Source organism: Pseudorca crassidens, chromosome 7, assembly GCF_039906515.1.
Source record: "Pseudorca crassidens isolate mPseCra1 chromosome 7, mPseCra1.hap1, whole genome shotgun sequence".
Classification (NCBI taxonomy): Eukaryota; Metazoa; Chordata; class Mammalia; order Artiodactyla; family Delphinidae; genus Pseudorca; species Pseudorca crassidens.
The window spans coordinates 103,148,395-103,161,590 of NC_090302.1; the positions used below are offsets into that span (position 1 = coordinate 103,148,395).

Below are 13,196 nucleotides of genomic sequence, written 5' to 3' on the forward strand. Positions count from 1 at the left end.
CGCTGGTCTGCTGAGGGTCAGCCGGTGGGGGTGGGGGTGGGGGAGAAGAGTGTGGATTGATGTATCTAATTGTTTATTTTATTTCCAGCTAGAGCTAGTTTGAAAACACATATCCCCAGGACAAGACTGCAGAAGGTTCACAAAAATAAAAACAGTTTTGTTGGAAGAATGAGAAGGACCATGTTTATCTTGTTTCTCAAATTTTTTTAGAATGTAATACTGATTTTACAATCGAAAAAGCAAACCCCCCCCCCAAAAAGCCCTCTTATTTTCTCCCACAGAAAAGAAGCCTCTATTACTGCTGAGCTATGTTTAAATATATATTATCCATCTTCCTTCCCCTAATTAAAAAAGAAAGAAAGAAAAAAGTGGAAAGGAAAATACATTCCTTATAGCGCCTAGTAAGGAAGTCGTTTATTCATTCATTCAGTAACTGTTTGCTTAGGGCCTACTGTGTGCCAGGCATTAGAGATACAGTGCTGATTATAATCAGATGCGGTCCTTGCTCTCATGGATTTGACAACCTGATGGGTGAGATGTTAATTAAATAATCGCACAAACAAATATGAAATCGAAACTGACCAAGACAGGAATTCTGTGCTAGATGAGTTGGTTAAGCAAGGAGTATTTACCCAAGTAAAATTAAAACCTGTGTTCGTGTAAAAATTGTACGTGATTGTTTATAGCGCTGTTACTTATAATCACTAAAGACTGGATACAGCGCACATCTCCCTCCGCTGGTGAAGGGATCAGCATAGTGTGGGAAAGCCATGCAGTGGAAAACTGCTCAGGAAAAAAAGGAATAAACTCCTGATACACGTAACCACAGGGATGAATCTCAGATGTATTGTGCTGAGTAAAAGAAAGCAGTTAGACCCTAAAGGCTACATACTCTGATTTTATTGATATGACATTCTGGCCAAGCCAACACTTACCATAGGGATGGAGAGCAGGTCAGTGGTTATTGGGTCTGGTCAGTGGAGCCGGTGGGGCGAAGGTTGGGCTACAAAGAGACATGGGGAGATTTTAAGTGGTGATGAAACTGTGCTATCTCTTAATTGTGGTCATGGTTATGTTTGTCAAAACTTGCAGAATTTTACACTAAAAGGGGTAGATTTTTACTATGTGTCAATTATACCTGAAGTTTTTAAGAATCGGGAAAGACTTCCCAGGGAACTTCTGCTTCAGCTGAGATTTGAAAGGTGAACTGGGAGTCAGGAAGGTTAAGGGGATAGGAAAAGGCACTCCAGGCAGAGGAAACAGCAGGCAAGGGCATGGCAGGGGCTGGGAGTGGAAGACGAGTGCTGTGGGAAGAGAGGGAGCTGGGGTGAGCAGGGAAGATGAGGCAGGAAGTGAGGGAGGGGCGTGCGGGGCTTTGGGGCCACATAGCGTGTTTTGTTGGCATCCAGAGAGCAGAGGGAGCCATTGTAGATGTTTCAGTGTTGGCAAGGTCGTCTGGCTTCGGCATGGAGAATGGATGGGACGTGTATGTAGATAAGCCCCTAGAGACCATGGCAGATGTTCTGGGAAGAGATGACAGGTTGGCCTAGGGAGGTGGCTTTAGAGAGGAAGGGAAAGATTAGTGTGATGGAGACGCAGTAACAGTATTTGATGATTGATGGGATATGGCAATGAGCAAGTGGGAGGTGGTAAGAATGATTCCTGGCTCTCTGGTCTGCATAATTGGCGGGGCAGTGGATCCATCCACTAAGATGGCAACCCTGGGAAAGGGCAGAATCATGGAGGAGAGGATGAATCCACTCACTGAATAAATATTTATTGAGCTCTTATCCATATCTTATCATGAACGATAGCAAATTTAAGACCAGAACCTACTGCAGACCCATATTTATGGACCTTGCTGTAATATAGGCCAGGGGGCAGAGTCTTAAACCCAAATCCCTGAAATTGTAGAGCTTCTGTTCTGGCTTGGAGAGACAAATAAATAAATACTAAGATAAATATCTGAGTGTGTCAGATGGCCTAGAACAGCGCCTCATACAGGGTAGACACTGAGCAAGTATCGTAGAGAAAAATGCATCAGGGGAAGGTGAATGGAGAGGCAGATGGTGGGGATGGAGTTGCAATTTTAAACAGAGTGAATAGGAAAGACTTCGGTAAGAAAATGACACCTGAGCAAAACCCTGAAAGACGTGAGGGAGTAAGCCAGGCAGCTCTCAAGAGGGGGCCAGACAGTGAGAACAGCAGGTTCAAAAGACATGAGGCTGGAGATGCATGAACAAAAGGGCAGGTAGAGAACGGGCTCAGAGAGCTATGGGTACCAGATTGCAGAGGGCCTTTGGGATTTTTTTTTTTTTTGCGGTACGCGGGCCTCTCACTGCTGTGGCCTCTCCCGTTGCTGAGCGCAGGCTCAGCGGCCATGGCTCATGGGCCCAGCCGCTCCACGGCATGTGGGATCTTCCCGGACCCGGGCACGATCCCGCGTCCCCTGCATCGGCAGGCGGACTCTCAACCACTGCACCACCAGGGAAGCCCCCTTTGGGGTCTTTATAGGTTGTTTGGTTTTAGACATACTCAATGTGAGGTAGATTTGGAACATCCAAAAAATGTGAGTCAAACATTTGCTCTATGGGTCTGGAACGCAAAGGAAAGTTCTAGGCCGGAGATAAAAGTTGGGTTATTTACGTGTCGTTAACACTGGTTGTAGATAAGGTGGCCAAGGGAGACTGGAGTAATAAGAGTAGAGGGTCTGCAGTAGGTTCTGGTCTTAAATTTGCTATCGTTCATGATAAGATATTGACAGCTACCACACTTGTTACATATGATTATTGTGTCACATGGAATAATGGTTATGAACTGGAGGACAGCAGTGGTTCCGTGAGAACAAGAAGTCTAGACTTTCAGGGTTTCCCTGGTGGCGCAGTGGTTGAGAGTCCGCCTGCCGATGCAGGGGACACGGGTTCTTGGCCCGGTCGGGGAAGATCCCACATGCCGCGGAGTGGCTGGGCCCGTGAGCCACGGCCGCTGAGCCTGCGCATCCTGAGCCTGTGCTCCGCAACGGGAGAGGCCACAACAGTGAGAGGCCCGCGTACCGCAAAGAAGTCCAGACTTTCAAGTTGAAAAATTGGGGTCTAAATCATCTGCTGAGTGACTGTGATTTTGGCCCAATCACATGACCACCAAGTCTTGGTTTTCTGACCTTGAAGTTAGGGAAATAAGGCCCACGTTGCAGGGCTGGTTTGAGAATGAAATGAATAGCAGATGGGAGTGCTTTATAAACTGTACAGGCGTTTGTAGGTGTTACGTGTTGTCAGCGTGTTCTGAAAAGTAGAGAATCCACATGAATTATGTAACCTAAATGCCCTTGCATGTTACGGACTGTTTCCCCAAACTCAGCATAAGATTATATCCTCTCCCCTGACCCCAAGCAGGCCTCCGTCTCTTCTGTTTTTGTCAGCGGCATCACTGTTCTTCCTGGTCCAAGGCCGTTACCTCAGAATCCTCATTGACTCTCCCATCCCTTTGCTCTTTACCAAACACCAAAGACTCAAACAGCAGTCCCTGTAGCTCCTCCTTCCCCCAAGGATTTTGCCAAGGATCCCTACAGTTGGATAGATTAGGTTGACTACACTTCCTCCTTCATCACATTGCTCCCTCCTTCTAGAACCTCCAGTGAATTTCCAGGCCTTTGGACCATTGACCCGCCTTTCCAGGCCTTTCAGATTCCGGCTTGTCCAAGGATGTTTCTTCTACCTGCACTCTGTACTTTCTGCCTTAGGCCTTATTATTCTTCTTTTCACTTCCATGCCTGGCTGTCCTCCCCTCCCCTCCCCTGTCCTCTCCTCTCCTCTCCTCTCCTCTCCTCTCCTGACCCTGTCCATCCATCTGCATCCAATCAAGTCTCATGTCCTCCTGGAAACCTTTTCCTTCAGGTTGAGCTGCTTTGTACTGACCTTCTGCTTGTCTGGTTCCTTCCACAGTTATGGTCCACATCATACACTTAGCGTTTTCTTACACTCCGACCCCTTAACCCGCCACAGTTTTGCCTGAATGATGAAATTGCATAATGCATGCGTCATCCACATAAATCTTTCCCGGCTTGGAAACATTTTATCATCAATTCCAAAAGATCTGGCCATTTTCACTGCCCTCCGTGTTGAGCGTAGAAGGTATATTGCCTTCAGGGGACTTAAATTATCTAAATTATCTTACTTACTTATTTGTTTACTTGTTTTCTATTTCTCTCCACCAGAGCAGAGTTACTGTTCTGTCCCTAGCACCTGGCGTATCTCATTTGCTCGATACATACTGGTTGTGTGAATGGACAAGTGGTTTTTAAAAACATTTGACAGGACAATATGGGCCCAGATTTTAGTTAAAAAAGGATCACGTGTGGGCTTTAAATACTAAGTACTCATCTGAGTGACCATTGGAGGAGCAGGAACCTTCAAAACATGGCGACATTTGAACTTGCAACAGCTGCGAGGTGAATTTCTTCCATGCCTGGGGCCTAGAAAATTTCTTTTCAAAACATCCAATTTTATTAATTTTATTAAAGAGAAAAAGCTGCAGTTTGGAATGGAGAGAATAGTATTGAGGGAAGTTATTTTCTATGAGGCTTCAATGTGGCCATCCATGGTGATCTCCAGGATTGGCTTGGGACGGCTGTAGGTTAATCCTGTTCTCTGTTCCTGTCTCACCTGTTGTGTTGATTCGCTTCGTACTTTCGAGTTCTCTAGGCAGTGCCACTCAAAGCGCTGGTTCCCTACCTGTTACTGGATCATGATGAGAAAGGAGCTTGCACCTTAAAAGTAAATGAATGTACTTCCTTCCTTCATTGAGAATTTCTTGCCATGAAAAGTATCAGCTAAACTAAAACAGCATGCCCGGTAACATCCTGGATTTCCATTAGGGTGCAAACTCCTTATCTCCTTGTGGATCAGTGTAGGCTGTTTGCACACCAATTGTCGTCCTTGGGCCGTACTCTGAGAAACACTGCATGAAGCATTTTCATGCCTGTGACTTAACTCCACAGATAAACTGTGAGCTCTTTGGGATATGATGGTTACTGTGGGGCACATAGCAGGTGCTCCATGAGGACGTGGTGGGGGTGTTGCACTTGGTCTGGGGAGGACAGTGGCTTCCTCGGGACCAGGCTCCCCAGTTGCCCCTTCACTCTTCGTATTTAATTCTTTCCCTTGCTCTCCTGACCTGCAGAACAAGATCTTCATCTACCGGGGGAAGGAGTACGAGAGGCGAGAAGACTTCAGCCTGCGGCTGCTGACCCAGTTTCCCAACGCCGAGAAGATGGCCAGCACCACGCCCCCAGGAGAGGACATCAAGTCCTCCCCCAAGCAGCGTATCCTCATCCTGGGGTCACGGCTCAGGGGCTCTTGAACCTACAGCAGCCCCAGCCCAGCCAGAGAAGCCGAGGGTTCCATCCCATCCCTGCATGCCGATAGGTCCTGGCCTCAGACTCATTTAACCATCCTGACTCAGTGTCCCATTCTGTGTAAAAGCTTTGGGAACCTAATGTCCTTAGCTCAGGGCTATGACGTAACTAAAGGAGAGAGATGAGAAGCAAATGTTGAATATGAAGGGATGTGTGTTATAGCCACAAGCGGAGCCTGAGGCGAATAGACTTCCTGTTCTGAATTCTGGATCCTGGATAAAGAGGTGTAGCTCTTTTTGGGTAACATATAATGTCATCAAAAAACCAATTGCATGCTTTTTAAAAAATGAAGATGTTATAAAAGTAAACAGTATTCTAAAAGAGGTTGCTAAGACAGAGCTGGTGTGGCATGGTAGATAAATAAGAAAAAGGGCTCTGGAGCGTATTGCCTGGGTTCGAGTCCCAGTGCTGTCACTTACTGTGTCACTTTGGGCAACTTACTTAATTTCTCTGTACCTCAGTTTTCTCACCTGTAAAGTGGGGATGATGATCATTCTTCCCCTTGGAGTTCTTGCAAAGATTGAGTATCTGTAAAATACTAGGAACAGTGCCTGGTAAATACATAATAAAAGTTCAATATGTATTAATTATTAATTATATGTATTAATTATTGTAATTAATATGTATTAATTATAATATAATAATTATAATTAATTATATAATATATATTATATAATTATAAATATTATTATAATAATTAATTAATTATTATTGGTCAGTAGCTATAGAAAGATACACAGCAATGATAGATCAGTAGGCAGACCTGCCTTTCAGAGGAGAGTGGAGTGGCCTCTTAACACAGTGGATGCTTGGAAAAGAAAGGTTTTCTGGGAAAAATTGTTTCAGTTGTAGGGATTCAGTAAATGCTTGCGGGGCCTCCTTGGGATGGGATGAAAAGAGGTCTTCATGAATTGGATGTAGAAACAGGAGTCCCAGAGTCACGTCTGCATAGCCAATTTACCTTGGCAAGTTGCTTAGTTTCTCCAGGCCTTGGTTTTCTCATCTATAAAGTGTGAGGGGAGCTCTGTTTCTCCCAAATATCTAATAGCATTTCTGTGAAGATCAAATTAAAAAGATCATTTATGTGAAAACGTTTTGTAAGCTATAATAGCTTAAGGCATAGCCCAGTGGTTCTCAGATTTTATTATACTTAAGAATCACCATGGAGAGATTCTAATTCAGCAGCTGTGAATTCTAATTCTGCATTTTGAGTAAATCTCCAGGTGATTCTGGTGCCAGTGGATGGCACTCTTCACGTTGGGAAATACTGGGAGTGAATGTTAGGTCTAGACCCAGTGCCTTAAATTCTAGTTTCAATGCTATAAATTTGGAAGCATTGTTGGTAAAGGCAAAAAAAAGTCATGCCTAAGATCAGATCATTAAGTGAGAGAGGGAGACCTTCCCCCTGAGCTGGGTTTGACGTCTGACTTCATTTATCAGTTGTGTGATCTGGGCTTTCTCAGACCCTCAGATTCTTCATCTGTAAAGGGGATTAATATCCACCTGGAAATTGTTGTGTTTATTGGAGATAACATATTCAAAGCACCTATTACAGTGCCTGGCTCTGGTACTTGGTAAACGGTATCCAAAGATAACAAGAAATTCCTGTTGCCCGGGATAACATATTCAAAGCACCTATTACAGTGCCTGGCTCTGGTACTTGGTAAACAAATGGTATCCAGAGATAACAAGAAATTCCTATTGCCCGGGCTCTGGAATCTGGCTAATTCAGAGGGATGATTGTCCAAAAGAAATGATTTTAGATAATTGCCAGTCACCTGTTTTCCTGAAATTTCATTAATGTCTTTCCCTAAGACAAGGTTGTTTGCCACGTGTCTGACCAAAAAATGTCCCAAGATTATGACTTAATAAGGCATTTTGGCAATATCTGAGGGAAGCCCGTTTTCAATGCGGTCCTGGCATTTGGTTCAAAGGAATGATTGGTGTGGGTACCATTTCCATCGGTAAAGCAGGAGGAACAGGTGGTCCTTTTTGCCGTGACAGCTTAGTGGCCCAGCCCTTTTCCTTCCTTAACGAGCTCCTCAGACATGCAGTGTTTCACCGTAAAGCCAGTGATGAGCCTGCCGCCCAGCTACAAAGATAAACCAGTTCCAGAGCAGATCTTAAAGTAAGTGGGTTTTTTGGTTTGTTTTTTAAACCATGTGTCTCACACACTTCTTTATATAGAAGTCTATCAAAATTCATTAGAGTTTGGAAGACCTCCTGTTGTCTTCGTCCATTGGGTCTGCCGTAACAGAAGATCACAGACTGGGTGGCTCATAAACAACAGAAATTTATTTCTCACATTTTTGGAGGCTGAGAAGTCCAAGATCAAGGCACTGGCGGATTCAGTGTCTGGTGAGGGCCTTCTTCCTGGTTCGTAGGTGATCATCTTCTCACTGTGTCCTCACATGGTGGGAGGGGTGAGGGAGTTCTGTGGGGCCTCTTTTTTAATAAGGGCACTAACCATGTTCATGAGGGCTCCACCATCATGAGCTAATCACCACCCAAAAAGCCCACCTCCTAACACCATCACATTGGGCATTAGGAATTCAGTATAGGCATTTGGGGGACAAATATTCAGACCATAACAACTGTCCCTTCCATTTCCAGTATAAGATGAGAGCTTGGTAACTCAAGGGATTTGGAGATTTCTTTTTTTTTAAGCAGAGGGAAGGAAATTGAGAATTTTACTCTTAGGTTTCAGATCCCCTAGTTCTTTTTTCCACTCAGAAGGATTCACTGGCCAGTAGCGACTGACCTCACCTGGCCTTCAATCAGTGAGTTCCCCTATGATTGAACTCCTTCTCCTGAGAAGCTAAAATGCTACTAAGATTGATAGAACTGTTAGAAAACTATGCAAATGAGATCACAAACACGGACATAAATCCATATGCCTTTCAAAATTGTGAGCTGTGAGATAGATTCATCAATAATAAAACTAAGATGTGCAATACAATCAAATTCCGGGGACTTCCCTGCCAGTCCAGTGGTTAAGACTTCATGTTCCCACTGCAGGGGGGCACGGGTTCAATCCCTGGCTGGGGAACTAAGATCCTGCATCCACGTGGCGTGGCCAAAAAAGTTTTAAAAAAATCAAATTCTGCATCATCTCCAGCCTTCATCGTGGAGACTATGTGAGTTTTGAGGTAGTTTAGTGGATAAGACTCAGTCCATGTAAGATGTGTCTCAGGTTTTGTTGGAGCAGTGCTTATTGTAAGAAAGAAATGAAAGCATATGGCTGTGTCTTTCCCAGCTACTACAGAGCCAATGAAGTACAGCAGTTCAGATATTCTCGGCCGTTCCGGAAAGGAGAAAAGGATCCCGACAATGAGTTTGCTGTGAGTCCACCACGTTCATCCTCTGAAACAAGATGAAATGGACATCAAAAATGGAGGCCTTCCATTCAACCAGCATCTACAGCAGAAATGATGGCAGCCCTGGAGATAGAGTTTCCGTGTGCTTATTACCTAGTCAGCAGACTGTTGTCTCAGTGGAAAACTCTAGACTAGTGATCCAGGAACTGGGCTCCACGCCTGGGCCTGCCACCCATGACCTTGATTTGAGCATGTCACACCTCTCTGGACCTCAAATTTCCCATCAAAAAGGGTGACGGAGCCCCAGTAGATAATTCCTTTCTGCTTTAAACACTTAGAATCCCTAAAGTTTGGGAGAAAGTATGGCCCATTCACTAAGGAGGCATTGAAAATAAAATCTCTAGATAACCAACAAGGACCTACTGTAGAGCACAGGGAACTCTGCTCAATATTCTGTAATAACCTAAATGGGAAAAGAATTTGGAAAAGAATAGATACATGTATATGTATAACTGAATCACTTTGCTGTACACCTGAAACTAAATCAAGTATGCTCTGATATGAAATAATTTTAATTTTTATTTATTTAAAAAAATTTAAAAAAGAGAGTATCATAAACCTGGGAGTTTTGCTGTTTTGCCTGAGAACTGACCACCATTTCCTACTTTCCTTCCTTCCACCAGACCATGTGGATTGAAAGGACCACGTATACGACTGCCTATACCTTCCCTGGGATTCTCAAGTGGTTTGAAGTCAAACAGATTTCAACAGTAAGTCATCTGAAAGTGGAACTCAGAAAACTCTTTCTGTCTCCAAACAGAATGAGAGCCTTTGTTAAGTTCCCCCTCCAGTTCTCACTAGCTCCTCTGGCCCACTTTATTTTCCAAAAGAGAAATAAAAGACATGCTTCTAGAATAGAACTCCTTTGTCAAACTGATGTTACAACACCAACCCTAAAGATTACTCCCAGTGAATGGCTCTTTTATGACCCAATGGGTGTTGTCTCCTCAAGGATCCTGCCTGTGCCCAAAAACATTTTTGGAATTCCTCCTTTGAGTTTCCTATCAATCACATTCTTCCCTCCAAGAACACTTCCTCTTATTTTCAGCTAGTCACATCACCATTCATCCTAGACTCTTCCATCTTCATCACTCCCCAAAGCTGTTTGTTTTACCTCTTTAATAGTTATTAAATCTGTTTTAGTTTTCTTCCCCCAGCCCTCCTGCTGAGGTACCCTGTTTCTAATCCCTCATTCATCTCTGGTTGATGCCATTGAAAAAGCCTTCTGATTGGCCTCCCTGCATTGGCTTCTTAGGTCCATTTTCCTCTCTGCCTCAGAGTGTGAATTCCATAGTGAAAACCTGGCTGTATCATTCTCATGCTTAAAACCTTGCTGTGGCTCCCCAATGCCTAGACTAGAAAGCCCATGCTCCTAGCACATGCGTACAGGGTCTGTGTGACTAAGCCCTTCCACTTCATCTTCTATGGAATCTACTGGAACTAAATTGCTCATTCCATGCTATGTCAACCCTCTCTGACATTTTCTCTGCCCAGCATGCCCTCTGACCACTTCTCAACCTAACTCCCATTGAGATGTAGTTTAGGTACCAGCTTCTCCAGGAAGCCATCTCTGAAACTCCCAAGCTGGGTTAGATGCCCTTTCTCTCTGCGCTGTCACAACCTTGGCTTATTTCTAAAGAGTTACCTACCATGCTTACATATCTTGAAACCTCCCCACCCTGACCCTGTGAAAACCGTATGCTCCTTCCAGCCATGAATTATATCTTAATCGCTTTTGTAACAATGGTGCATAGCAGAGTACTTGCCTGAAATAAGTAATCAAGAAATACGTCTTGAACAAATCTGAAGTTTGATGTGTTCCATACCACTAGTGATAAATTATTATTCTTAAGTATGAATATGGTTTTGGACAGAGTCTTTTGGAATCCATTCTGGAGTAGGAGATCATGCTGGTTGATCAGGGTAAAATGAAGAAGGACACAATTTTTCTTGAATCTGGTTTGGAAGACATTTCCACAGGAGGAGCGCTCTGAATCTGCATTGCATCTCATTTCATTCGCATCCAAAGTCCAGCTTGAATATTCTAATACATCCTATTATTTCTGACTTCCATAAACCGTAGAACGCATACTAAGCAGACTTAATATATGGTCTGAACGTGTGACTTCCGAGATCACTTACCTTTTCTTACGGAAGGAGCATCAAACCTCTTCCCAGTGAACGTTTTTGGTGTGCAGAGGTGTCTTGGGTCAGATATATTGCTCCTCTGTTGTCATTGATCTTCTCAAAAATCTGTAAGAAAGATTTGCCCAAGAAAAAAACATCATTACAGCTCCAATTTTATCTTCTCAAAATTTCCATAGACACTTTGCTCCAAGAAATAATCATTACCATAGCTCCAGTTTTTAAATCATCCTTGGACTTTCTGAGATTTTAAATTGCTTATTTAGCAGCTTACCAACACCATTTCAAGTAAATGTGCTATCCTTATTAATAAACATGACCCCGGGACTTGCCTGGCGGTCCAGTGGTTAGGACTCTGCGCTTCCACTGCAGGGGGCACAGGTTCTATCCCTGGTCGGGGAACTAAGATCCCGCGTGCCGCTCGGTGCAGCCAAAAAGAAAAAAAAAGTGACTTTGACAAGGAAAACATCGCTCCTCCATAGCTTGGTGGGAATTGTATGCCTTTGGCGGGGAAGACCTAGGCTTTTTCCAGTCTTGGCTGTGGAACTCAGCATCTCTCCTCTGTCACAGGAAGAAATCAGTCCTCTGGAGAATGCCATTGAAACCATGGAACTCACCAATGAGAAGATCAGCAACTGTGTCCAGCAGCACGCCTGGGACCGGTCCCTCTCCGTGCATCCCCTCTCCATGCTGCTCAGTGGCATCGTGGACCCGGCTGTCATGGGGGGCTACTCCAACTATGAGAAGGTGGGCTGCGTCCCGGGAACCCCACGGGGCCACCAGGTGTGGCGTGTCTCTCCTGCTTTCTCCAGTGGCAGCTGGTGAATTCGTTTCCTACAACTTCTCTGAGAGATTTTCATTCTCCCCACTTTGTGAATGGGCAAATGAAATTAATGACAGGCTTCTCCCTGACCTCATACCTGCTAGACACCATCAGCCACCCAGCCAGGGTTAGGCCACTGTCTGGTAGAGTCACCGAAAGATCCATCTGATAGACCTCTGGTTGGTTCACCAGCTGTGAATTCCCTTCCCACTCCCTCTCTCCCCTGGAAGGTAGAAGGCACACAAGTGGACCCCAGACCTGAGGATGCCCTGGAAGGGAAGCAGCATCTGTGGGAAACAGAGCCACGCTCTATTGGGAACCCTGACATGGTGTGCCATTGGTTGTATGGACAAACGCTGGCCCTGGCTCTGCAATTAAATTAATTCAGCTAAGTGTCGTATCTGTTACTCTGGAAAAACATGAATGGAATGCTCATCCCATGGGACTCATTGCATAGGGTCTGGAGGTAGCATCACTTAAAGTGGAGGTAATGCATTCAGTAGAATTTGGTTACATATAATCAATAGAAGCAGGATTTTTAATTGCTAGGTATGTTTTCAGTGGCTAAATAATTTGGGGGTCCTCCCCTTGAGTATAAATAAACAGGTTACACCCCTGTTGAGAAACATGGAGAGTGAGTGGGAAGAAAAGGAGATGGATGGGAAAGATGAGAAAGGTTAACTGGGCTGATTCGCTTATTCCCATTTGTACACAATGTCCTGGGAAGAGCAGGGGCTTCAGAATCAGTCACTCTTATGACCCAGTTCTGGCTTCCCATTGGCCACTGTGTGCTCTTGGGGGGGATACTTAATCTCTCTGAGCTCCAGTTTTCATATTTGAAAAAAGTAAGGAAAATACATAACTGACAGGAGTGACGTGGGGCTTAAGGGAGACCTCCTGTATATGAGGAACATCATATGACCCCTGCCATGTAGTGGTGGCTTGATCAGGGTCGGTTTTCTTCCTGTCTACTTGGAACAGAATGTGTGATTTGAGTGTTCTTTTTTATTTTTTTTTGGCATGAGGGATCTTAGTTCCCCAGCCAGGGATGGAACCCGCGCCCCCTGCCTTGGAAGCACGGAGTCTCAACCAGTGCTCAAACCAGGGATGTCCCAGTTTGAGTGTTGTTGATGAGTGGGGCTTACCAGTGCTACAGTGATCGTCTTTCTTCTGTCGTCTCTTCAACCTCTCAACCTTTTTTTTAGTCTTCTTAGTCTCAGCAGCTGGGAAAGCACCAGAGGAACTCTGGTTTGCCGATGTTAGGTTTCAGTAATAATTTCTAGTGTTATAATGGAATTCAATACTAGGGCCAGAATACAATACTTTTTTAATGCTGTAATGATTTCAGTGTGTATTTTTCCCTATAAGCTATCTGGTACTAATTTTGATGTGTCTCTCCAAGTATTCATTTTTTTTTCAGAATGCTCCTGAACTCTGA

At 44.4% G+C, this 13,196-nt stretch overlaps 1 protein-coding gene across 3 annotated transcripts in view; it reads left to right on the forward strand.

Annotated features, from left to right (window-relative positions):
* DOCK5 (dedicator of cytokinesis 5) overlaps window positions 1-13,196 on the forward strand; it is a 212,028-nt gene that overhangs the window by 183,898 nt on the left and 14,934 nt on the right. For all 3 annotated transcript variants that reach the window (XM_067745180.1, XM_067745179.1, XM_067745181.1), the window contains 5 exons: window positions 5,179-5,320; window positions 7,460-7,541; window positions 8,670-8,754; window positions 9,414-9,500; window positions 11,506-11,682. In XM_067745180.1, coding sequence (XP_067601281.1) covers window positions 5,179-5,320; window positions 7,460-7,541; window positions 8,670-8,754; window positions 9,414-9,500; window positions 11,506-11,682 — 573 coding nt within the window. The remainder of the gene's footprint in view (window positions 1-5,178; window positions 5,321-7,459; window positions 7,542-8,669; window positions 8,755-9,413; window positions 9,501-11,505; window positions 11,683-13,196) is intronic.